Source organism: Macaca fascicularis, chromosome 7, assembly GCF_037993035.2.
Source record: "Macaca fascicularis isolate 582-1 chromosome 7, T2T-MFA8v1.1".
Classification (NCBI taxonomy): Eukaryota; Metazoa; Chordata; class Mammalia; order Primates; family Cercopithecidae; genus Macaca; species Macaca fascicularis.
The window spans coordinates 50,270,162-50,295,067 of NC_088381.1; the positions used below are offsets into that span (position 1 = coordinate 50,270,162).

Consider the following 24,906-nt stretch of genomic DNA (forward strand, 5'->3'; position numbering starts at 1 on the left):
GCTGCAGACAGATTCAGCAGCCTTCAGTGTCCCCAACGCATGGCGCTTTCTTTGCCTCTGGGCTTTCCTACATGCTGTCATCTCTGCCTGGAACTCTTCTCCCACTTGTACCCACCTATCCCCCTTGGTTCACAAGAGGTATCACTTCTCCTGGGAAGCCTTCTTTGTATCTTATGAAATCCAGTTAACTGTCCCTCACAGGCACTGCCCTGCCATGGTATTTATCATGTTATAATGAAACTGTGTGTGTGACTGTCTAACTTGCCATCACTGACTCTCTGAAGTCAGCACAGTACCTTTTACACGGTAGCTCCTGATAAATACGTGAATGGGTGGAAACATACAAATGAGTGGATGGGGAATGGGTGAACAGATGCGTGCATGCCATGCATGCCTCAGGAGTGTGTGCCAAAGGCTGAGTGGCAGGGAGCCCAGCAGAAGCCACATGACGCGGCAGCCCTCAGAAACAGACTCCTTCCCACCAGGCTTCCACAAGCCTCTGACGATCAGAGAAGAACTTAGTATATCCAAACCCCCAAGACTCACAGCAACAGCCCTCGGCAGGTGGCCCCACCAGGTGCTGAGGATCGTGGTGGAAAAGTGGCAGAGAAAGAGCGGAGGCATTGAAAGTGGGAGAGAAGGCAGGTGGACAGACATGTGCCAGAAGAAACAGGGGGCCTGGGGTCTCTGACAGGATGGGATGAGAAAGAACTGGTGGGGGGACCTTGTGGCTAAAGACTGCAACCAAGGCCCTGACTGCGTTTCCAGCCTGAGCTGTGCAGGCAGTGGGGGCAGAACCAACCACCCATAATAAGCCCCCTCATTATGGGTGTACCTCCTCGGCCCCTCCACCCCACCTCCACCGCAGGGGATTTTAGAGGTTCTCCCTTCGTCCCAAATAGGCCTAGTACCGAGACTCAGGAGCCCTGGGGAGGGGATGAAGGAGGCAACTCCACTGCTTTCCCAGAATCCCCTCCATTCCCCAACCAGACAGACCCAGGAGGAGTCTTAGGGCTCCCCGCTACTGTGAGCTCCCCAAGGGCAGAAATGATTTCTATTCCTTTTCCAAGATGGGAACACACAGTTGGGCAACGGGTGGGGAGGAGTCTTAGTAACGTTATGTTATTGTTAAATGGATGGATGGACGGATGGACAGATGGATGGATGGATGGATGGATGGATGGATGGATGGATGGATGGACGGATGGATGGATGGATGGATGGACAGACGGACAGACGGATGGAAGACTGTTGCCAGAAGAAGAAAAGACTGCCAAAAATAAAACAAAGAAAGAATTCACTAAATCATTAACATTGATGATTTCTAAGGGTGGGAATATCGTGACTCTGAGTTTCTCCATTTCACCTTTCTACCTTTTCCACCTTCCCCATAACAGGCAGATATTACCTTTATAATCAGAAACATTCATCTACCTTTAAACAATGGCCTGTGCTGTGAGGGGTCCTCTAACATGTGTTGGGGAGAGCATGACCCTGGTCCCCAGACCTAAGTGGTCCTAAATGGTCAGCTCCTAAGCGGTCAGACCTAAGTGGTCCCCAGCTCCTAAGTGGTCAGCAGAAATACGTGGCAAAGCCACTGCCATGACCAGGAGGTCAGGATGAGAAGATGTTTTGGAAATCAATGATGAAGCTGGAGAGAGGGCAGTCGTCTGAAGAGCAGGTGTAATAGGCAAGGGAGGATAGCTTAACATCACATGCATGCCAGCCCATGACACACACATGTGACACGCATGAGGATGCCTTTCCTGCCTCCCCTCCCCACACCTTGATAACTGTTTGAAAGCACCTATTACTCCCCCTCCGCACCCCGTACCTGTCTAGCTCCTCTTTGCCATTCTCTGAGGCAGAGCCACTCTCGCCCCTTTCACCATCCCATACCCTAGAAGGAGCTGCCTCTCTGGTGGTGGGGGGAGTGTTTTGTCCCGGAGTGAGCTGGAGTCCTCCCTGCCTGTGTCCTGGGACTGGCATCTTAGCCTCCCCCTGTACCCTCAGGGTTGAAATCACCTCCCACAGCCTTCTTGAGCCAGGCTGGGTGCTCAGTTCAGGTCTCTGGAGGGAAATACACCCCCCACCCACTGCCTCCTTCCTGCCCATCCTCCCCTCGCTATTCTTCCCTGACCCCAGGGTCTCCCCACCACAATAGATAAATTGCTGTCTTCCTCCCACCCCTGCCTGGCCACTAGGGCTCTATTTTTAACCCACCTCAAAATCTCTGACTCAGAATCACAGGGCTCCCAGGTAGCTGCTCCCTTGGCTGCCTAGGGCTGCCTCAGACACAGTCCGATTTAGAGCCAAGGGCATCTGGGGCTTGGTTTATAGGCGGGTTGTTTGGATTTGGGTGTACCTTTATTTTCCAATTTTTCTATGTTTATCAATATTTAAGGAACAAAGTTTGTTTCGTTTTGTTTTTCTTAAAACCCAATTATGACCCTTTACCCCTGCCTTTTCTAAGGTACCTCCTCATCCTGGGCTGAGGTCCTGCCTGTCCTGCCTGTCATGATGCAGTGAGAGCTGGCCTCAGCCTCTCCCCAAGGAGAAGGTGAGCTATGTGAGGGTGACAGCTGACCCAGTCTTCTCTTCTTGGCCTGTGATCCTTCAGCCATACAGCACAGCGCCCCTCACACTGCAATGTGCACACACATCACCTGGGGACTTTCTGAGCTGCAGACTTGGTGGACTTCAGTCAGCTGTGGGGTGGGGCCAACATCTGCACTGTTAGCAAGCCCCCAGGTGATGCTGAGACTGCTGGTGCAGGGACCACATTTCTGTGGCCAGGCTATTGTAGATGTATGGTGCCTAGGTGCTCTGCTGTGAGGCCTTGGGCAAATCACTTAACCTCTCTGAGCCTGTTTTCTAATGTGCAGGATGAGAACGTTAATCCTCACTTCACAGGAGTCTAGGAAGATCCAATGAGATAATATTTACAATATGCTCTATGGCATAAATACTCAATTCAAGTGGGCCATCATCCCCATCATCATCATCATCATCATCATCCTCATCATCATTATTCTATGTCCATTAAGATGCAGGTCCTGGCCTGAGAGGTAGGAGGATCCTGAGGAACACAAAATGGTCCCACCTCAAGAAGCCCTCAGTATAGAGGATGGACAGACACACCTCACAGGGGAGCTGAAAATCCAGGCCAGCTCCATGGGCAGATGGGGCCATGAGCCAAGGGAAGGGAATAAGAGGGTTGATGCAGAATCTCTGACTCTGTATCCCATAGGCTGGGGATAGCCAGGGGGGAGGAGAAATTCAGCCAGGCTTGCTCCAGAAAGGAGCAGGGGGCAGCATGCCCTGTTGGGTACTAAAGCGTCAAAGAGAAGGCAGGCACCCAAGCAGGTCCACTGGTCAGGAGACAGCACTGTGGTTAGAGCCCAGGGGTTACAGGAAGGAGGCCCATGGTATGCGATGGAAGGTGTCCAGGTCAGGGGCCTGAGATTCTCAAGTTCTAGTCCCATCCCTGTCTCTAACTTGCTGTGTGACCTTGAGTAAGTCCCTTCCCTTCACTGACTTTTCCTCAGTTTCCCCATTGGCACAAAGCAAGCTAGACATCTCCAAAGATATGCTGAGTTCCATGAATCTCTGCAGTGCAGAGGCTAAAGAGGTCAGCCAAGGGCAGCTGGCCAGATCGACAGCTCACTCACAGAAGAACGCGCATTTCAGGGAACCCTGACACCTCAGCTCCCAGCTCTGAAGAGAATGTGGGAGACATCCTGAATGCCAGCTTGAGAACTCAGAGCTCTTCCAGGGTACACGAGGGGCTGGGAAGGTTATAAAGGAAGAGAATTCCTTGAGAAAGGGACTGCAACCGTACCTTCTCAACAGCACAGTGAGGACAGGCCTGGGCAAAAGAAATACTTTGAGATGAAAACCCACTGTTTATCTGATGGGCTAATTCCTCCTCGGGAGACCCTATGTTTGTACATGCAGAAACATACCAGTGAACATGTACATGCACGTGTACGCACACACACACACACACCCCCGCAAACTGCACAGCAGGGGACATCTGCTCCACAGTGCTCCTAGTTGCCCGGATGTATGCTCCCTGAGGCCAGGGCCTAACCTCTCTGTGCTTCACCCAGCGGACAAGACCACCGGGGAAGATGGGGGAGGGAACAAGCAGTTGGAGAACTGAACTTCTCAGTCCAGCTTACAAGAATCAAAGAAGGCTCCAACACCACTCCCCCAGGAACCTTCTGTCCTCCCACTCAGGAGATTGGAACCAAAATAGAATATTGTTGTGGAGTAGCATGGGAGCACGCCCTCTGGGGAAATTAGGTGGGAGAGCTCACCTGCTCACGCAGGAAGGCACTGCCAGTGGTGGGAGGACACAGGCTTGAGGGGCAACATGAAGCACTGGAAATGGATTTGGAGCAGAACTCCTTTGTTTTTGGCTTTTTTTTTTTTTTTTTTTGAGATAGGGTCTCACTCTGTAGCCCAGGCTGGAGTGTGGTGGTGCAATCTTGGCTCACTGCAGCCTCAACCTCCCTGGGCTCAAGTCACCCTCCTACTTCAGCCTCTGGAGTAGCTGGGACTACAGGCACACACTACCATGCCCAGCTAATTTTTCTTTCTTTTTTTTTTATGGTAGAGATAGGGTCTCACTATGTTGCCCAGGCTGATCTTTAACTCCTGGGCTCAAGTGATCCTCCTGTCTCAGCCTCCAAAAATGCTGGGATTACAGGAGTCAGCCACAGTGCCTGACCTGGGGCAGAACTTCTTAAGGTAGGCAGCATTGGTCATGGAAGGGGCTAACAAGGAGGCCACAGGAAGGCTTCCCTATAAAGAGTAGCTAAATACTGACTCTGGGAGGGTCTACACCGTCCCTTTTTGATGGGATGGAGCCTGGGAGCAAATAACAAGGATTCTCTGGGGCATCTGGGGACACAGAGCTAGAGGGAACGTGCTGTGCTGCCTTCTATCCAGGAAAACACAGTCTAACAAGGAAGGTGAGTGGGGCCATGTTCTCTGAGGTCCCTCCTGGCCTCAGAATGTTATGATTTTGACTCCTCACAACCCACAAGGAAAAAAAGGGTGTAAAAGTTCCCTGGAGAGGGAGGCCTATTACCAATGGGGTTAGATGTTGGGCTAAGAAGGCAGGATTTTACCCCAAGCTCTGGGGAGCCACTGTAGGGCTAAGGCAAATGCAGTGCAATCAGAGAACTGCAGGCTGTTAACACAGATGGGGCCTTAGGGATGTCCAGCTCATTGGCTCCCAAAGTGATGGAAGCAGAATCACCTGAGTACTTCCTAAAACTGTACCTGCCCGGCCTCACCCAGGGAGCCCGAGCATCTGTGATCACATAAGCACCCAGGTGACTCTTCAGCAGCTGCCAATTTAGGCTTTGGGATCTTGCTAACACCCAACCCCTCTCTGGTCCCATTTTCAGAGGAGGAAAGCAAGACCCAGAGAGGTGAGGCCTCAGTTAAGTCCATACAGCTGGGCGGCACAGAGCCAAGTGTTCTACTGGTTGGATTCACAGGCTTGTCCCCTACACTCTGTCCCCAGGAGCTGCAGAGCAACCCAATGGGATGATGATGCCCCAGAACCTCTGGGACACGTTGAACAGCTTTTCCTGTTTCCTTCTTCTGCCAGTCCCAGAGTACATGATCCTGCTGGCCCATCCCACAGGGCCCCTCCACCCACAGTCATCCAGTGCGCCCTGCAATCTGCATGAGTCCTCACACCCTGAGCTCTTCTGAGGCCAGGTCTGAGCTTCCAGGAGGGGACTGCTCCCTAGGAGGGGCGGCTGGGAGGAGAGCATGGTTGAGGCCCTTTCCAGAATGGCATTTCAGTTCATTTTCATTAAGCTCCTGCTGCATCACTTCCTGGGAAGGATGCCCTGGAAACAAAGGAAAGAAAGCCTGGCATCCCCTCCACGGAGGCCATGACCTAATGGAGGGGGTCCTTCAAGAGGCCTCACCAATAGGACACAACATGCCAGGAAGACCCCCAGCCCCGCTCCCCAGGACAAAGGCCGGCAAAGCCTCCACAAAACTTGGCCCCTAGGTAAGAGATCTTCCACGTGTGCCTGGCCCCCAGGGGCTGCAGAACTCTAGGATCATGACTGGCTGGACCTCGGTGACAGAGCCAGAAAGAGGGAGGGAGATTCTCAAAAGCTCTACTGGCCAGCAGCGCTGTCCCTGCCCTGCTAGCTCAATTTGTGCTAATGGGGTCAGGATTCAGGGCTCAATACCTATTTGGTCAATTAGCTCTGCTCTCTTCTCAGCCTCACACTGAGCCCCAACCCTGGACACTGAGAGAGGAGAAGAGCTTGCTGAGGTCACCCAGCAGAACAGGATGAGACTCAGGAGGGGAAACTGAGGGTGGGAGGGTGGGCAGTTCTGGGCCAGGCTGGCTCAAGATGCAGGACCCAGAGATCTGGGGCGGGCCAGCCCCCACACTGCAGGAAGCCAGGCCCCAGAGGCAGTCTCCCCTGCTGGACCAAGTTTCTTCTAAAAGGTGTTAATGGCATGGATGGGACCTGTGGACCTGAGGGTCTTTCCTGTCTTTGGGGAAGGGAACAAGTGCCCTCACCTCCTCTGAGGATACTGGAGGTGGGAGAAGCCCGTGGCTGGCTTTGGCATACAGTGGCTGGGGACTCACATTAATCATTAACAGGGGCTGCTCTAGCCTCCAACGGGGAACTGCAGGGTAATTACTTCTGGGCTCCAGGCCACACGCTCAGTGACATTATTGCAGGCAACATCTGCCTTCTGGGCCTAGTACGGCAGGAGAAGCGAGTCTTCTCAAAGGCTGCACAGCTAGGACGAGGATGCACACACACACACAGGCAAACACACCACACATACTCAGATGGCAGCACAGGCAGCCTGCTTAGAGTCCTGGAGGGTGAAGGGCAGGGACTAAGGAGTGCAGGTTAAAAGAGGCAGGTTCTGAATAAGCAGCCCCCAGCATCTGCCAACACCCACCCCAGCCAGGCGGCCCTCAGCTCAAGTTTCCAAGAAAATGCACAGAATGGTTCTCTCTTTCCTTCAGCTCCAGCTCAGAGTCACTTCCTCCAGGATGCCTTCCCTGACCATCAACCCACATTGATCTATTGCTCATCGGCCCTCCCATAAACCAGAAGTGGAACCCTACTCTCCACTTTGCCACCTCCAGCCCCCTTAATGGTGAAAACAGCCTTGGAATGGGTGATACGGTATTCTGGAGGGCATGACTCCCTTAGCTTGCCTCTCCCCAAGCCCAGAGGATAATGTATTAGCCAGCCCCCATTATGTATTAATTTCTGAAAGCCTCGTTCACGCAGACATAACACATCCACCCACACAGATAAATGCTTAGACAGACACAAAATCATCAGCAGCCAATTATCAGGCCCCCGCAGCTGCCGTGATCAGACCTGGAGGCCCCGCTGCTCGCTCTGCAATTTGTGGTAGCCCAGAGCTGGGGGTGCAGTGGGTGGAGGGAGTCCCTCTATCCAGCTGGCACGGCTCTAGGTCCAGCCCTGACCCTGAGGGTGCCTGAGCTTGCTGCCTGGCTGAGAACACCAAACACCAGCCCCAAACAATGAGAGAGCAGAGTTGGGTGGGGAGCTGTCACGTGTGAGATGTGATGACTCTGGCATCAGCAGCAGTGGCACGGTTGTTTATTTATAATTTGTACTTTACCTCCCAGAGAGGACCAGAGGCAGCTGGCTCAGATACTAAGAGGAATAGGGGCTCAGGAAACTTAGGGAAAGCTTCCTAAAGGGGGGCAGGGCACAAAGGTAGAGCCCCAAACCTTGGTACCTCAGGAAGGGCACCGAAATTGGTTCAAAGGTTTTGCACAAGGATGCCAGTTCCCGACCCTAGACCAAACCCTTCCCTTGGCCACAGACTTAGCCTTGAACCCAGCCATGGACTGAACCCCAATCCTGGTTACAAACAGAGCCCCAACCTTTGTCAGAGACTGAGTTCTAGCCATGGTCACAGAATGAGCCCTGATTCTGGTCACATACTGAATCCTAAACCACAGATCAACTCCAAATCCTGACTTTTCTGAAGTATATAATGAATAGATCACGTGGCCATTTCTCTAGTGGATCAGAGAAAGATACCACTGGCCACTTACCCCTTCTCCTCTGAACCCCAATCACCCCCATCCAGGAACAGGGGCATTAATGGCACCCGGACATGGTCCCCAAACCCCAAAGGTCTCTAGCAGTCAGGACCTTCCCAGGAAGAGGAGGTGAGCCAGCCTCCCAGCCCAGCATCCTCAGAAACAGCAACTCCAGACCTGGGGTCAGGACAGCATGTCTCAGTCACCAGACTCTGCACCTTCAGAAAGGGGAAGACTACCTTCTCATGGGAGCAGCCTAAATTATGATGGGATCCTGAGAATACCTATCATCCCAGAAAGACAGGTATGAAGCTAGAGTGACAAGAAAAAGCTCCAACTGACAGGACCATTCAGGAAAGCCTTCTCTGCGAACCCTCTGGCTGGGAAGCTGGGGGTGGACTTAAGCTTGAAGACCTTTGCAGACAGACATGACACCACCCACTTGGTCTCTGGTTTCGCTTCTGGCATACTCTGTGACCTTGAGCCAGGTGCTCCCCTTCTTGGCTCCTCTGCTCCCCATCTATGAAACAAAGGCTCCAGGCCAGGGGCTTGCTAAGGCCTCTCCAGATCTGATATTCCGACACCTGATCAATTTCCTGTGCCTGCTGACTATCCCTTTCTGAGCCCCTCCTCAATGTTTTAATTCTCAGGAGAATGTTTTCTTGAACTACTCGTGTAATTAAATTTTTTAAACACTAACATAAAAGAAGGAGGAGTGTCAAATTCCAGTTCTGATATTCATGGCTGCATGATTGGGGGATCTCTCTCTCTCTCTCTCTCTCTCTTTCCTTTCCTCGTCAGAGCCTTATCTGTAAACTGGGGATATAAAACTATTTGGGGGCCATCGTGAAGAATAAATGAAACGGGAGATATAGAGCTCCCAGCACAGCCTGGCACATGGTAGATGCTTTGTAAATGGTGGTTACTGATCTGTGAACCCACCTGGCTTTTAGTCTCTGTTGATTTGAGTCTAGGGCTGTAAACTCTGAAGCCTACAGGGGTCAGGCAGCTAAATGGCATGAATGACGTGGCTGGGTGTAAGACAGTGGCCTTAGCGACAGCTGGGGACCTGTGCAACTGCAGAGCAAAAGCCGATGTAAAGGAGGCAGCCTCTAGTGTCTCCTTCAGCTCCCTGCTATGGAGTGGGAATGTGCGGCCAGGGCTGCCAGAGTTTCCAGTTTTTCAAAAGAAGCCCAAGAGCCATATTTTCAGGTTATATCTTTCCATTTAAAAACATTGGCTCAGATTTGTTATGACACACTATGCTGGCCAAACAGAGCACATCTGGGTGCTGTATTCGGTGCAAGGGATGCTGCTTGGCAACCTCTGACTGAAGTACTGCTCAGTCTTATCTTGAGCGCCCACGGTGACGGGGAGCTCACCACCTCTCTGTGCTGCCTTCCGCCTCAGACCCGAGTGAGTGCTGATGGTACAGTGTCTCCAAGTGACTTCCCAGCCCGTGGCACTGCAGACTTCTAGGGCCCTGGCAATGCTTCCTCAGTAAAGAAGCCTAGCTGGCAGAGAACATCCTCTCCAAAGCCAACACAATGCCCCTGCCGGCCCATGGCCCTCTGTCTGGGAAATGTGAATTCTTCAGCATCCCATGGGCGAAAGCAAGACTGTCTGGTCAGCCTCGGTAGCCCTTCTATTAATTAGCAACTGGCAGTCGCAGCTTTGTAAGAGCCCTTGAGCCAAGTGAGCGTGTGCAGGAGCCGGCTGCCTCCTCAGTTCTATGACAAGCCCCCAGGGGACTGGGGCTGGACCTTCTGCTCTGAGTGAATTCCCCCATGGTGGCCAGTGTTGTGGCAGGCACAAGGGCCACTCAGGCTGCAATGACACTTCTCAGCCCCACCATTTGTACGGAAGCTAATGCTTTTCAGGGTAGGAGGGGGCACGGAGAAGTGACAGGCAAGCCCAGCCCTCAGGGGAGGCTTCTGGGCATAGCCTGGGGCAGGGAAGGAGGACATAAGATTGGGAAGAAGGCCTGGATGCCTCTGTCCTCCTCTCAGCTGGCCCTTGTCAGAGTCGCTGGCTCCCCTGCTCAGTCACCTCTGCGCTCATACCGACATCTGCTCCTTTCCAGAAATCTCATTGCAACGCAGCAGTCACAGTACTCCCTGCCCCTTCTCCCCAGCCAGGCCCACCCCTCTGGCCCTTTGGATGAGAGAAAAGCTGCAAAAGTGGTGGGACAGGATGGATTAATGAGGGTCCTCTGGTCACCCAGCTTCTTCCTGTTTACACCCATCCCAAAAGCCAGCATGCAGGACCAGCAGGGTCCAAGCAGCAGTGCAGGAAAGGAGGAAGAGCAAGCTGTGAATCCCACATCCCCACACTGGCAGGCAGACCTCTGTGGCTTGGCTCAGCCCAGTTCACAGACTTTATCCTGCCACGCTGAGCTTGAGGACAGAGGCCACAGGCTCTGAGGCCAAAGAGATAAAACGGAGCTCTGCCCTCAGGGAGCTCAGTTCGGGAGCTTGGGCTAAGCATGGAACAAGCGCATGAACAGTAACCTCAATACTCCAAGCATGGTCCTGGTCTGGGCACCAGCACATTAGCATTCTTTGGGCGCTTATGAGAAATGCAGCATCTCAGACCCCATCCAGACCTACTGATTCAGAATCTGTATTGAACAAGATCTCCAGGTGAGTCGGATGACATTACAGCAGGAGAAGCTGCATTGTAACAAACATAGAGCTCCGTCCAAATGCCACAGGGTGTTCAGCCAGGGAGAGATGGATGGCAGCCAGGGTGGCCTGAGAGGGCATCCCACAAGGCCCTGGGGACAGTGGGCCCTAAAGCATGGAAGAGGAGGGTGGATGGACAGGGAGAAAGGTCAGCACAGTTGGAAGCTCCCTGTGTGAGGCAGGCGGCTACCTGGCAGCCAAAAAGCCTCAAAGCTCACAGCAGCTAAGGGAACTGGTGTGGCAGGGCCAAGCAGGGGCGAAGGTAACCCCCAGCCTTATCATGTAGCCACCAGACCAGGAGCTTGAGCCTTGCAGCAGGGAGAACCTGGAGCCAGGGTCTCTCTAGCCAGGCAGTATGGGGGTCCTGGCTCTCTGCCTCTCTGTGCACCCAGCATCCTAGGAGCACCTCGGTCCTGAGCTCCAGCAGCCCCTGCCTTGTCAGGTGGGACACATCTCATCCCCAGAGACAGCCATGCTGCCCACTGTGCCAGCTGAAAGCACAGCCCAGGCAGCTCACCTTGGAATTCCCCTCTGCAACTAGGCACCCTTCCCCCTCTAGCACAGCCTGCGGCTCCTTTCCGCCTGGCTTTGCACACTGACAGTCTTAACAACATTCCTGGGAAATGGCCCCAAGAAAGCCCAGGAAAGAAGGGGCCTCAGAACCCCCAGACCCAGAGTCAGGCTGCTGCCTCTTCCTCCTTTCCACCTCCTGCCGGAACAGTCCTTCCCAGGACTCAAAGGGAGAGAGGTGGGAGGCGGTAGGACTGAGGAAACAGAAAAGAAACCAGTGCCCAGGCAGAACCCCTTTCCTTCCTCAGGCATCCAACTCCGAGCCCTGTTTTTGTTTCCATCCTGCTGGCAATGGGAGGCCCAAGCCCCAGACTGTAAAGAGACCCCCATTGCCAGGCTCCAGAGAAGGTGGGTGCCTGCCTCTCACCAGGCCCAGGCTCTCTTCTGGGACGGCCTAGAGAGGGGTTCACAACCTTGAGCCCCCAGATGGTCCTCAACCTTGGAGGCCACAGACCAGAAATCAAGTGCCACACTCTATGTGTCTGGATACCTGGGTATCCTTCTGGATGGAGTGAAATCTCTGACCCCAAGAAGGTTCAGAACCCCTGCTTGAGCCAAGGACAGAGGTCCATGTGATCTTCCCAAAACCAAGGAAAGGAAGTTGTGAGGGCAGAGGAGGTGTGGTTCACAACAGCATCACTGCTCCTCTCTCAGCTCACTGCAGAGCTGTCGGCGGGGCGACCATAGTTGTACAATTTGTGCTTGACATGGCAACAGGCAACAAGATTCCCATTTTCTAAATGGGCAAACTGGGGCTCAAAGAAGGCTCATAACCCATGCAGGGCTCTATAGCAGTCAGGGTTGGGGAGGTGACAGGAGGTGAGTAATGGCAGTGACGGGGTGCCAGTGACCAGCAGGCAGAAGGAAGTCAGCTCAGGACACCCCTGGGACCTGCTAGGCCACTGGCCCAGTTTCCAAGATTTCAGAGCCCAGCTCTTTCTGCCCCAAGGAAAGGACACTTTAAGCACCCTCGCCTTCCCTTCCTCATGGCTTCAGGAGGCTCAGTCTAGGAGAGGGTAGGGACAGGGGGATGAGAAAGGCCAAGCTTCTGCCTGCCTCCATTATTAACGCTGAGCCAGCTTTGGGGGTGCAGCAGCAATTCCGGAACTGACATTCCACATAGGGACTTCCCCACCAGCTTCCACATCCACCCACACAGCCCCCAGACACCCGCTCAGACAGACACCTAGATACACACACCCAGGCTGACTCCCTGAGCCTGACCAGCTTCCGGGAACACAACCAGCTACATCTGCACTTGGGGTTCCATTTCTTTTCTCTCCTCTTAGAAAAACAAGATTATCCAGATACTGTTTTTGTTGTTGTTGTTGTTGTTCCAGGTTCTCCAGGACACAGCTTGTGTGGAAGGAAGGACCCATCCAGGACCTAAGAGCACAGCCAGCCTTGGGGAGGAGCCCGGGGAGCCATGTCCTGAGGGTCTGCATCATCCTGGCCTCTTCTCTTAACACACCACAAATACAAGTTTCAAAAGGCAGATGGGGAGTTGGAGGGGAGGGGAAGCCAGAAAAGCCCAGGGAGCCTGGAGGAGCCATGGGGGTAGCCAGGGCATGGTCTCTTTTCTATTGGGGGGTGGGATCAGGGGCAGGTAGAGTAATGAGAAGCAGAGGCAGCCAGAAAAGCCTATTATTAGCCATGGCACAGGTTATGCTGGTCCCTCAAAGCACAGCCCACCCTTCTCCTGGGAAAGGCACCCAGCCTTCCTTCCCCAGCAAGGGGAGATGCTGGAAGCAGTCCATCACAGCCAGCCCTGAACTCCAAACCGCAAACTCAATCTATCATGGTTTGCTGGCAATTCTTTATTAAACCAATTCTGCTGGATCAATGCTTCCTGCCCGTCAAAATGATGAATCAATCCTTCACTAGCCTGAGCAATGCTTGCAGAAGCTCTTGTGAAGCCTAAGGTGGGCAATGGCAAGTGGCTACACAGAGGCCCAAGGCCAGTGGCTAAAACTCTAGAGACTGAGGCTGGGGGTGCTGGTCAGTGTAGGGTGGGTTAGGTGGGGTTGAGTGGTGGGTTTTCTTTTTTTTTTTTTTTTGAGACGGAGTCTTGCTCTGTCACCCAGGCTGGAGTGCAGTGGCGCGATCTCGGCTCACTGCAAGCACCGCCTCCCGGGTTCACGCCATTCTCCTGCCTCAGCCTCCCGAGTAGCTGGGACTACAGGCGCCCGCCACCGCGCCCGGCTAATTTTTTGTATTTTTAGTAGAGACAGGGTTTCACTGTGGTCTCGATCTCCTGACCTCGTGATCCGCCCACCTCGGCCTCCCAAAGTGCTGGGATTACAGGCGTGAGCCACCGCGCCCGGCCGAGTGGTGCGTTTTCTAAGCTTAGAAGACTTAGCTAGGCTCTTGCCTCTTTGACCTACTGAGAATAAGACTAGCTGTTTTGGCCTAGAAGCAGGAAAGGCATGGCCACCACTCCTCCAGACACGCTCAGATGGTCTTTCTTGGATTTCTTTCCTTACACCCCACCCATCTCCAGACAGCTACAAGGTTGTGCAAAGGGGTCGTGCCACTTGCAGCTACCAGTCCCTGTTGCTTGTTGCACAAACCCAAATTCAAAGCCCACTCTGACCCCTTTCCTGTTGCCCATTTAACAATTCTGCTGTATCCCTGCTTCCCTATCCCCACACCCTCTCCTGCAGCCATGTCCCAGGCAGCCTGCAGTTAGTGGGAGACTCTGCAGCAGGGGGACTACAGACAGACACACAAGAATGGGGTAAGACCAGGAAGGGGAAAAGGATCCTATCTGATGAAATCGACCCAGTCCTCACTCTTCACCATCCAAGGTAAGGGAAACAGGAAGGGCCAGGCCCAGCATCCAGAGGGTCCCCAGCCAATGTTTGCTGCTGAGGGAGGATGGGCATGCCTGGGGTTGACCTCTTGTAGGCTCCCCAGGCAAAGGGCTTCGTGATGAGAACCCTGAACAGATGCTTTCTGACAACAAAGACAGCAGGGACCTGGGCCAGGGAGGGGAGGACCCCTCACCAATCTCAAGTGGTTGGTACTGGAACTGCCTATCACCACCACTGCAGAGTTGAGAGACAGGAGAAAAAACGCAGGACACCCGTTTTTTAGCTCCTGCTCACTCCTCTAGCTCAGCCCGGGATCCTCAGGGTCTAGTACTGGCCAGAGGCAAGTCTACTCTTTAGGAACCTGGCACAGGGAACCTAGCTACCATTCGTGATGGGAGGGTCCCACATTTACTCATACAATTTGATGACTATGGCTGTCTGTTTACCCTGCCCTCTGGTCTCCCCAGTCCTCTGGGAATGGGAACCCTGGAGATATTAGGGTTAGGAAGAGCAGTCTCTCAAAGGAAAAAAGGGGGGAGGGGCTCTGTTCACTACCTATTTTAAGCCACCGAGTGTTGTCTGACTGGTCATTCCCAGTGCGAGAAATCTCTCTCATTGGATGGAAAATGGCTTTGCTCTCATTACAAACCCAGCTTCCCTGGAGTTTGCAAAGAGGGCTCTGGGTTGGCAAAATGCTCATTTTTATAGGCAGGCAAGCAAGGTAGGCAAGGAAGGGAGATAAGTAGGGGGCAGGGCCCAGAGAAAGAGAACGAGAGAATTAAACCCAGCTTGAAAAGTGTTTCCCAGACCTTCATCACAATCTCATGTATCAGGAAAGCCCAGAGGGGCACTAGGGAACCTCAGGACCTTGACTTAGGTAAAGGCATCCCTTATCCCAACCCTAGAGACAACCAACAATCCCTCTTTTTGCACAAATATGTCCACAAGCTCCCAGTGGTATCTGCTGTTTAGTGGCATCTGACTCAGGTGATGTGGAAGGGGGCAGGGTCCCTCTCCCTGACTGGCAGTCATACCTTGTTTGGGGACCCACGAGTGGCCCATGAGAGACCAAGCAGATGCTGGAGCTTGGGTCTCCGGGTTACGGATGGGCCACTGGACAAGCATGGGGTACAGGACAGCGGCTCATCAATCAGAACACCAGGCATCTTCATCCATCACTATGAGCAAGGTCATTCTGCCCTGCCGCTCCGGATGCCAGCTGCCCAGGGTGCCTGCTCCTGGCCCACCACTCAGCATGAGGAGCTGAGCTCAGGGTTACGGTGGATGCAGGGGGTTTTCATCCCGGCCTGAGGCCCCAGTGACCTCGGTCCTCCAGGGACCCAGCCGCAGCTTGCCAGGGCACCAGAAAGCAGATAATAATGCCTGCTGTCAGTACCCGAGGAGCTGGCCCGTTGCTAAGAGGTCTGTCTCTCTTCATGGCCCTGCTCTGCTGGCTGAATGACCCGGAGCTGCCTCTAGGATGGCCATCCTGACTCTGCAGCCTTGAAGGGGGAGGAGGAATGCGTGGCTTAAGGTGGCAGAGCCCTATCCTGGCTGCCGGCAGGGGTAGGCCAGGCTTAGAACACCTTTTTATTCTGTCTCCAATGCAGCCCAGACCCGAGAAGACCGGTGACAGAACACAGGAAAGTTCCCTCAGCGCGGTGCAGGAGGGGGCCTGGGGGTGTCTCGGAGCCTAGAGGCGCCCTGCTTCTCTTGGAGCTCCCAGCGCAAGGAAGGAAAGTTAACTCCAGCTGGGAGGCAGGGTCAGGAGGAGGCATGCCTGCACCGTGCAGGGCACCCACAGGATCATCACTGTGGCCCCTTACCTGAAGTCACTGTAGGGGTGGATAATCCAAAATCCGGCCGACTTGACCCTCTCCTGCTCGCGTTCCACGGCTTTCTGGCTGCCGAACATCCTTAGGGAGAATTTGTTGACCCCGGGTTGGAGCATGGCCCCGAACTGGCGCTGCATGAAGCCGGACTGGCCCAAGCGCACCTCGGCCTCCGGAAGGATCTGGTCGCCGGTGGCCGCGCCTCCCTCCACTTTGATAGCGGTGTCCGCCGAGGGCTGCTCGCAGGAGGAGGAGGCCGGCTGCGGTGGCTGCTGGGGCGGCGGCGGCGAGGCTGCGGGCTGCGCCGAGGCGCCGGGGCGCTCGGGCTCGGCCGCCAGGCCTGGGGGCGTCCTGTCCTCGCCGGGGGACGCGTCGCCCTCGGCGATGAGCCGCCGCTCCTCCGCGGAGTCATGCAGGTGTCCGTGACTGCTGCCGCTCCCCGTGCCGCCGCCGCCGCCGCCGCCGCCCCGGCTGCCCAGCGAGGCCAGGCTCCCGCGGAAGCGCCTGCAGTCGCCGTTCGTGCTGGACTTGCCCGCCCCGCGGGCCGACCCTTCGCTGTCCGCTGCCCCGAGGGCCGAGCTCCGGGACTCCGTGCCACCCGCGGCCGCCGAGGGCGAGGGCGAGGGCAGTGGCCGCAGCCGGATGCTCCTGCGGCTGGGGTCTTGGCGGCCCCCGGCCCCCTCCTCCTCGGCGTCCTCTTCCTCGTCCATGATCCACGCCTTGGCCCCCACCTGCTGCGGGAGGCTGTAGAGCCGCTTGCGCATGGACGGTGGCAGCTTGTCCATGGCGCCAGGGGCCGGACCGAGCCGGGGGTAGGGGCGCGGCGCCGCGGACGGGCTCCAGGTCCGCCCGCCGGTCAGTCCGCCCGTGGGGACTCGTCCTTCGCCGCCGGCGTGGGGCCGCCTCAGGCGCCCATACTCGGGCAGGCTGCGCGCCGCTGGGAGGCTCCCAGTTGCGCTCCGAGTCCCCGGGCTCGCCGCGCTGCGCCTCCTCCCGGGCCGGGCTGGGCGCTCGGACCCCGCGCTACCTCCTTGCCTCCCTCCCTCCCTCTGGCGTTCAGGGGCGCGGCGCGCGGCCCGGCTCCAGGCGCCCCGCCCCCGCGGGGAACAATGGGCGCCGGCTGGAGAGGCTCTGCGGCCGCGGCGCTCGGGGAACCGCTCCGGAGCGCAGAGCGCACGGCCCGCGCGGGTCCCGGGCGTGCGTCCCGCGGGAGGGCTGGCTGTCCGTCTGTCTCGCCGCCCGGACTTTGTGGCTGGCCCCCCGCGACCTCGTCTCGCCTCCTCTGGCCCGGCCCCTCTGGCCCGTCCCGGGGCTCCCGCCGCAGCCAAGCGGAGCCCAGCGACCCGCCGGGCTTACATCAGCGGCCGCCTCCCCCGGAGCGCCCTCCGGCCGCGCTCGGGCTCCCGCGCCCCGGAATATTCATGAAGCCGCCGCAGCACGCGGGTTGCCATAGGAGCGGCTCCAGCAGCCGGGCCTGCCTACCTGGGCTTCTTAAAGGGGCAGCGGCGCTCGGGCCAGGGGCTGGGAGGGGGCGGGGGGCGGGCCTGGCGAGGGGCCGGGGTTAGACCCTCGCTAGACCTTCGGAGCCGGGGTGAGAGGTGTCCATACTGCTGCGCCCTTAAATCTCTTTCTTGGGCCAAGCTGGAAGCGCGCCCCAAGTCTAGAGCTCCGGCTTCAGTTGCGAATTCCCCATCCCAAGATTGAAGGGGGCGGGGTAGCTTCCCAAATTCTCCATCACCAAGCTCTGGGCTCGCCTTTCCCTGGCATGTTTGCCCCTCAGCTGGGTCTCCGACTCTCCTTTTGGGAAGCGACCGGGTTTTCTGGATGCAGAGTCCCGGCCTTCCCGCAACCCGCTTGGGGAGGGGTTTCCGGAAATGCGCCGCGTCGGGGAGGCTCCCAGGGTTTTCCTGTGACATGGGCAGGGGGCGAACCCCGCGCCAGTCTTTCCCCTGCAAAGCCTCGCAGCAGCCAGGCAAGGAGGGCGTGGGGAAACAGGGAGACACTCACAGGGCGCGCGGGTGGGACCCAGCCCTTCGAGGTAAGACTTCGAGGAAATGCGCCGGCAACAGTCACGGATGCGAGATCCGAACGCCGACCTCCGCAAGCGCCTCTCCCTCGGTAGTTCCGAGAGAGGGACAAGCCGGCTGCAGCGGGGAGCGGTTGGGCCGGCTCCTCGGACGCCCCGGCACTCTGGAACTGGCTTTGGAGCCCCTTCTCCCTGTGTTCCCATCCAAATTATGACACCTCCTATGTGGACCCACGCTGGGTAAGTTCCTGTTCCACCCAGTGCCCTACCTGCCCCCCCAAGCAGCTGCACAGCCCCTACTCCCTTCCAGTCGGCAGCCCAGCCCCTCCCTCCCCCCCGCCAAGGATCCAGCTGTGTGTCCTCTCTCACAGTCTCCCCCAGTGTACAGTGTCCGGGCGTATGGACAGATTTCACTAGCTCAGCCTAAGGTATAGCCCTACCCCTCTCCAACACCCTGGACAGCCAGATACCCCAGATTAGCTCAGAAATGGAGAGGGGGACAGATTGGGCATTAAGGGGAGGGGGTTGTCCATGGAAGGCTGGAGCCGAGGTTAATGCTGGAGCGGACACACAGCAAAGTCTCACAGGAGGGAGGCAAAAAGGTCCCCTGGCTCTGCCATCTGTCTGAGGAATAACATCAAGCTTTTCTTCAATTGATTTTTTTACTCTCATTCTTAGCCCAGTGTGGCCACTTCCCCCTCCTCCATCCAGAGTAGGAATTTGGAGGGCAGGATGGGGGCGTGGGCAGCCTAGCAGGGGCTCTTCTGCTCTACCCACTGAACCACAGGACCTCCCACAGTGGGAGGAATGACTAGGGTGATGACATCACTGGTAGCTGGCATTTTTACTTTTGAGCAGCTCTGAGCTGACAGTTCTCTGCACAGATGCTGGAGGCCTAATCCCTGAGTGTCCTTGGGTCTCCTTGAGAAGAAGTGTTCTTAACGAGCTGTGAGCCCAACCCGCCCTGGTCTACCAGCCACAGGAGGGAAGACCTCCATTTAACACACTTCTTTGGGCTTCTTTGTCTAGCTGGGAGTTAGTCTGCCTTAACCCCGCTCAGGAAGTCAGCCCATATAGCCTTCCCCGTGACCTATGGTAGAGACATCTGCTCCTCTGGGAACCCTTTCCCAGTCACCAAAACCTTGGCCATGTCCCTGCCTTTGGTTCCCATGGTCCATTAGCTCCTGTGACCCTGAGCACTGATTACACAGTGCAGTCTGTGCCCTGAGGGTGGAGCAGGTCCACCTTATCTCAGGGACCTCTCCACCAACACAAGGGTGGACAGAAAGCAGATCAATAAGTTTCAACTCTACAAATGAGTGAGGGACCCTAGAAGTTAGCTAATGGCATTGGAGGGGATGCTTGGAGGAGATGGAGGATAAGACCAAGATTCTGCTTCCTGGGATACTGCTGCCACAGGCTGGCCAGGGGTCAGGGTCTCTTAATTCCTCCCCACCAGCACCTCACTCACCCTCAATTTCGTTAGTGGCACCCATTCACCACTGTCTAGGACCAACTTTGGGTGCAGCAATGACTATTAGATAAATCAGGCCCTTGGAAAACCCTGATGAGGTCTAGCTCCTCCTGTCTCCTTTATGTGGAAATTCTAATGGAGGACATTGATGGTATGCCAACAGTCCAGGGGACAGAGGAGGAAGAGCCCCAGGTCTTGCCCTTGTTGGGCTTCAAGTTGTGAGGAAGCTAGACTCATTCTCAGGAATAGGGCATTAAAATAGAGCAGGAAAACTGAAGACAGCAAATAAATGTGTACTAAATCATGTCCCCAACCATGAGAGATTTCAGAGGGAGCTATTGCTGGCCTTGGAGTAGCTAGGGAGGGCTTCCTGGAGGAGGGGGCCAGACTTGATGAGAGACGTATATCCAACACTTTACAGTTTACACCTTTTTGTGGTTGTTAAACCACATGAAATTTTGATTTTTGTGAGCCCAATATTGTCAAATTTTGGCGATTTCACATAGGTCAACCTAACATTCTTACTCCCATTTGCAGGCAAGAGAACTAAAGCACAGAGAGGTTAAGTGACTTGCCAAATGCCCCATAGCAAGAAAATGGTGAAGCTGGAATTCCAAACAAGGGCTCCATAGGGCAGGCTGTGCCCTACTGCCCATCTGCTCATGCAGGTGGGGTAGGGGGCAGGCACAGGTGGAGGAAGGAGAAGGAGAGAGAAAGTGAAGAATGGAGAGAGAATAAATAGGACCCCCACATTCTATAATCTCCCCATTGCTCCACCCGGGTCTCACACCTTCTCCTTTCCAGCAATGCCTAGGAGGCCTGGGGTCTGCTCTGGTTCCTTTGATAACATGGTAGCCAGGCCCTGGGGACCCCAGCAAGGGAAAGGCCCTGTCTCAGGACTGAAATATGGAGAGGACCTGCTGCTCTAACCATGGGTGGGGGACTAGGGGACTTTGGAGACAAATGGGCTGCTGCAGGGCTACAGCAGACCTGGGTATTCCTGGAATGCAAACGTAGAAAACATCTGAGTCTAAGAGAGAAGGAGACTGGGGAGGATGGGTTTCCTTCCCTGGAACGGACACTGAATATCAGTGAAAGTTAGAAGACCTGCTGGGAGTAGAAGTGGAGAATGTAGCTGATTGTATAAATCAACCTCAGACCTTATTTGTGGGGGACCTAGATGGGCAGAGGGGGATGGGAAATTCTGGACGCTTATTTGCTTATGGGCAGAGGACATTGTTCTTGCTTGGAGAGGCAGCTCTGGGGTAGGGCAGTGGCTCCCACAGCCTGCAATGCCAAAGTTTTGGCCAGTTCTGCTTGAAATGAAATGAAACACACACACACACACACACACACACACACACACACACACACACACACACAGAGAGAGAGAGAGAGAGAGAGAGAGAACAATGTTGGATATTTTAGGGTAAGGTTGCCAACTGTCCTTTCTTAGAAGGCTGTCTTTATTCTAAGGTTAAATCCTTGCCACATTCTCTGTGTTAAAATGCCCTTTTATGAAATCATGGTGCTGGAAGATGCTGTTTTTTCAATGTCGTTGGCTAAATAAAAAGTTGGCACTGGGTTCTGTGTTTGTTCCCAAAAATCATTTTTGAAATGTTATTGATCTGTAAGTTCCAAAAGTCTGGGAACCCCTGTTGTAAACAATAGAGCATGAGACTGAAAAACAAAAGCTGGAGAATTAAATACTTCTCTGTCAGTTACTGCCTGTGTATGCCTCAATCCTCCTCGTGTGTAAAATGGGTTTAATGATATGCACCTCAAAAGTTATTGCTAAGACTATAAGAGCAAATGAATGCACCTAGCATAGCATCTCATTTGTAGTAAGTTCTCAGTAAACACTGAATGATGAAATGATAGAATGAAACCTGCATTACCCAGTGGAGAGGAAGGCACCTGGCCTTTGGAATCCAATTTAGGTCATATCGTCATCTTAAAACTTTCTGCTGGGATGAAAGGGATGTTTTCTACAAGATTCTTTCCTTTCAACTCTCCATCCCTGACAAGCCCTGGCTGGGTCTCCAGAAGACAGACTTCCTTCTCTCTGGGACAGGAACTTGCTGTGGCCCCAAGCTCTATAGCAAGCTTGTTCAACCCACAGCCCACGGACCTCATGCAGCCCAGGACAGCTTTCAATGTAGCCCAACACAAACTTGTAAACTTTCTTAAAACGTTATGAGATTTTTTTGTGATTTTTTTTTTTTTTTAGCTCATCAGCTATTGTTAACGTTAGTATATTTTATGTGTGGCCCAAGACAATTCTTCTTCCTCCAGTGTGGCCCAGGGAAGTCAAAAGACTGAACACCCATGCTGTATAGGCAGCTGCTAACTCAGAGGCCACACCCTTGACCCTGTGCTCAAGACCCTCTGAGAAGGCGGGGGTGGTGGGGAGTGGTATCCATACATACATGCCGCTTCATCTTTTTGCTCAGTGTGGATACAGTCCTGCCCTTCTGCTCTCCCCCAAGGCGGGTCTGCTCTGTAGGGCTGGACAGGGATCAGGAACATATAAACTTCCCGCTGGGAGTCCCGACCTGGAGACAAGACCTCTAAGAAAGAATACTGGAATCAGCACCATGCCCTTGGGTTTTCTGTCCCGAGGCTTCCTGATAAAGAAGCTGGAAGAAAAAAAAAGAAAAGAAAAGAAAAAGAAACTGGAAGGGGAGGGGGCATGCAGGGAGCAACCAGACTGGATGTAGATGTTCTGGGAAACAAACCAGCCAGCCAGTGTTGACCAAGCCCTTGGGTGCCCAGCCCTGTGCACAGCTACACATGGATGAAGGCCAAGAAGGCAGAGATATGCCCTAGTTTGCGCGGTACCTGGTCTGGTCAAAGCAGCAAAAGATCATCCCAGAGGTTTGTAATCAAGGGTCAGAGGGAGTGGTTCAGAAGCTCGGGTCAATGATCCTCTTGAATAGAGTCAAGGTGGGTTTCCTGGAGGAAATGGAAAATGGTGTGTGTGTGTGTGTGTGTGTGTGTGTGCGTGCTTATTATGGAGGAAACAGTGAATGGAGTAGCCTGGCATGGATAAGGCCTGCAGCATTCTCACAGTGGGGTCATCGAGGATAGGGCTGGGGGCAGGTGTCCAATTCACCTGCAACAGCTTTTGCCCTAAGCTAGCCCTAAGAGAAAGTCCTGCTGTATTATACTCGGTCCTTCTGATCCCCCCCCACTCCTAGCACCCTCAACCCCAGTAGGTGACACTTGCTATAAAAAAGGCCTGGGAGCCCACATGCCCATCACATTAAGGTGTTAGTGAACAAGAGACCCCCTACAGGCCCAGCTTCCTATTGGGCTTGCCATCTGCTTTCTCTTCAGTTCTGCCTGGTTTCTTTAGGATCTAGGAGCATGAGCTATCGTATTGTCCTCTTCTCTATCCCCTGCCTCTGTGCAGGACTCCACCTCTGAGCACCTGGAGCCCAGCAGAGCCCAAAGCCCTTTCATCTCCAGGCCAGCCCCAGCTGCATTGCCCTTGATCTCTCTACTCCCCACCATCCCGGACGCTCGGCTGTTCCCTGGGGACTCTGCCAGGGCACCGGGTGGGACCTCTTCCCCCTCCCACCCCGGGGAGCCTGGAGGAAGATGTGCTGACAGCTCAGCCAGGTCTGGACTGTGTCTCTGTGTCCTTCTGGGGCTCCAGGACGTCTGGGCCACCTGGACTCAGAGCCAGGCCAGAGAGGGACGCATTGGGAGGCAGAGGCCCTGAGGTGCCAACTGAGCAGAGCTGCCAAGAAATAAGTACCAGAGACTCCTCTTTTCAAAGTCTGGAATTCACAATATATCAGGGATGAAGTGGGTTCAGACAGGGGCCTCTGAGGGTGGTTTCACAGCTTGGGCTGGAGGCGCCAGGAAGGGAAAGAAGGAAGAGACAGACGACTGGGCGATGGGGGAAGAGACTCTGCAAATGGGGCCGGGTGCGGTGGTAGAAAGAGAGGTGGTGGGCAGCTGGAGAGTTGGGGCTTTACCTGGGACCCTGAGATGTCCCAGGGACTGGACTTGGCTCAGTACCCCACTAACACTGGGCTCCTCCACTCCACCCAGCCTTGCCCAGGCAGTACTCCCTACCATGCCCTCAGTCCTCTCCCTGACTTAACCACATTTTCTTCCTCCCCCAATTTCACAGGATCCCATTTCTCTGTTCAACGTGTGGAGTACCTGTTATCTGATGCTATATGACCCAGTCCCTAATCTCCAGGCACCTCCAGGCTGTGGCAAGGATAAGACAGACTCAAGACTTCACATAAGGAAGCCAGGGACAAGGAGCATGTGATGTGGACAAGAGGCTAGAGAGTCGAGGGGGGAGGAGGGCAAGCATGAGGACGGAGCAGGGGAGAGGCTCATGTCTGAAGTAGTTTTGAAGCAAGCAGGTGTGACTTGTAGAAGTGGAGGCAGGGAGGTGGGGCACCCCAGGTGCAGGGCCCGGTGTGAGCAGAAGAGCGGCAAAGGGAAGCCCCTGCCCTGGAGTAGGTGAGTGCCCTGGGAGACCGCAGTCCCGGGGGTCGAGGAGTGGGGAACGCAAGGACACGAGGGTGGGTGGCTCTTGAAGCAGTGGGGAATGCCGAGGGCGACTGGAGACAGGCCAGGACTTTGGGGAGGACGTTGGGTTGTGCCCTGGGAGCCCAGCGCTGTGCTCAGCTCTGCTCAGAGTGAGCAAGGAAAGAACGAGACACAATCCTCGCCCCTGGAAGCTCACAGTGGGGTGACAGAGATGAAAGTAATGCTGTGAAACAAGTCATCCTGCCAGAAGCAGGGGCCTGGACCCCTGACTGCTACAGGGACAGGGACTGAGTAATAGCCAGGCTCGAGTTTGGGAGAGCTGCTCTCTCTGGTTCCCTGCAAAGCACATCTTCGTACAGGCCCCATGGCCCAGCCTCCCTCCCACAAGCCCCATGCATCAGGGTAACCTGCTATTACATGAGCCTTCCACTGGATGCCTTCCAGAAAGAGACAGCTCCACTGTGTAATGAGAGCTGTGCCCCAGGCCACCCTGCAGGATCCAGAGAAGAGGCAGAGCCAGGGAGAGGGCAATGGAGACTGCCACATAAGCTATGACAGACGTGGTGACAGGGGCTGTCATGGAGGCTGTGATAGAGACTGCGGTGTGGACTGTTATACACACCGTGACAAGGTCTGTGCTAGACACTGTGACAGGGACTATGACAGAGGCTATGATAGGGACTGTGACAGGGGCTGTGATAGAGACTGTAACAGAGGCTGTGACAGAGGCTGTGATAGAGGCTGTGATAGAGACTGTGACAAAGGCTGTGACAGAGGCTGTGACAGAGGCTGGGATAGAAGCTGTGACAGAGGCTGTGACAGAGACAGTGATGGAGGCTGTGACAGAGGCTGTGACGGATGCTGTGACATGGGCTGTGATAGAGGCTGTGACAAGGG

The 24,906-nt window shown here is 54.9% G+C and overlaps 1 protein-coding gene across 1 annotated transcript in view; it reads right to left on the minus strand.

Annotated features, from left to right (window-relative positions):
• Window positions 1-17,414, minus strand: part of HCN4 (hyperpolarization activated cyclic nucleotide gated potassium channel 4) — a 49,173-nt gene extending 31,759 nt beyond the window's left edge. The window contains exon 1 of the mRNA XM_045395706.3: window positions 15,986-17,414. Coding sequence (XP_045251641.1) covers window positions 15,986-16,776 — 791 coding nt within the window. The 5' untranslated portion in view covers window positions 16,777-17,414. The remainder of the gene's footprint in view (window positions 1-15,985) is intronic.
• Between the last annotated feature and the right edge of the window lie 7,492 nt (window positions 17,415-24,906).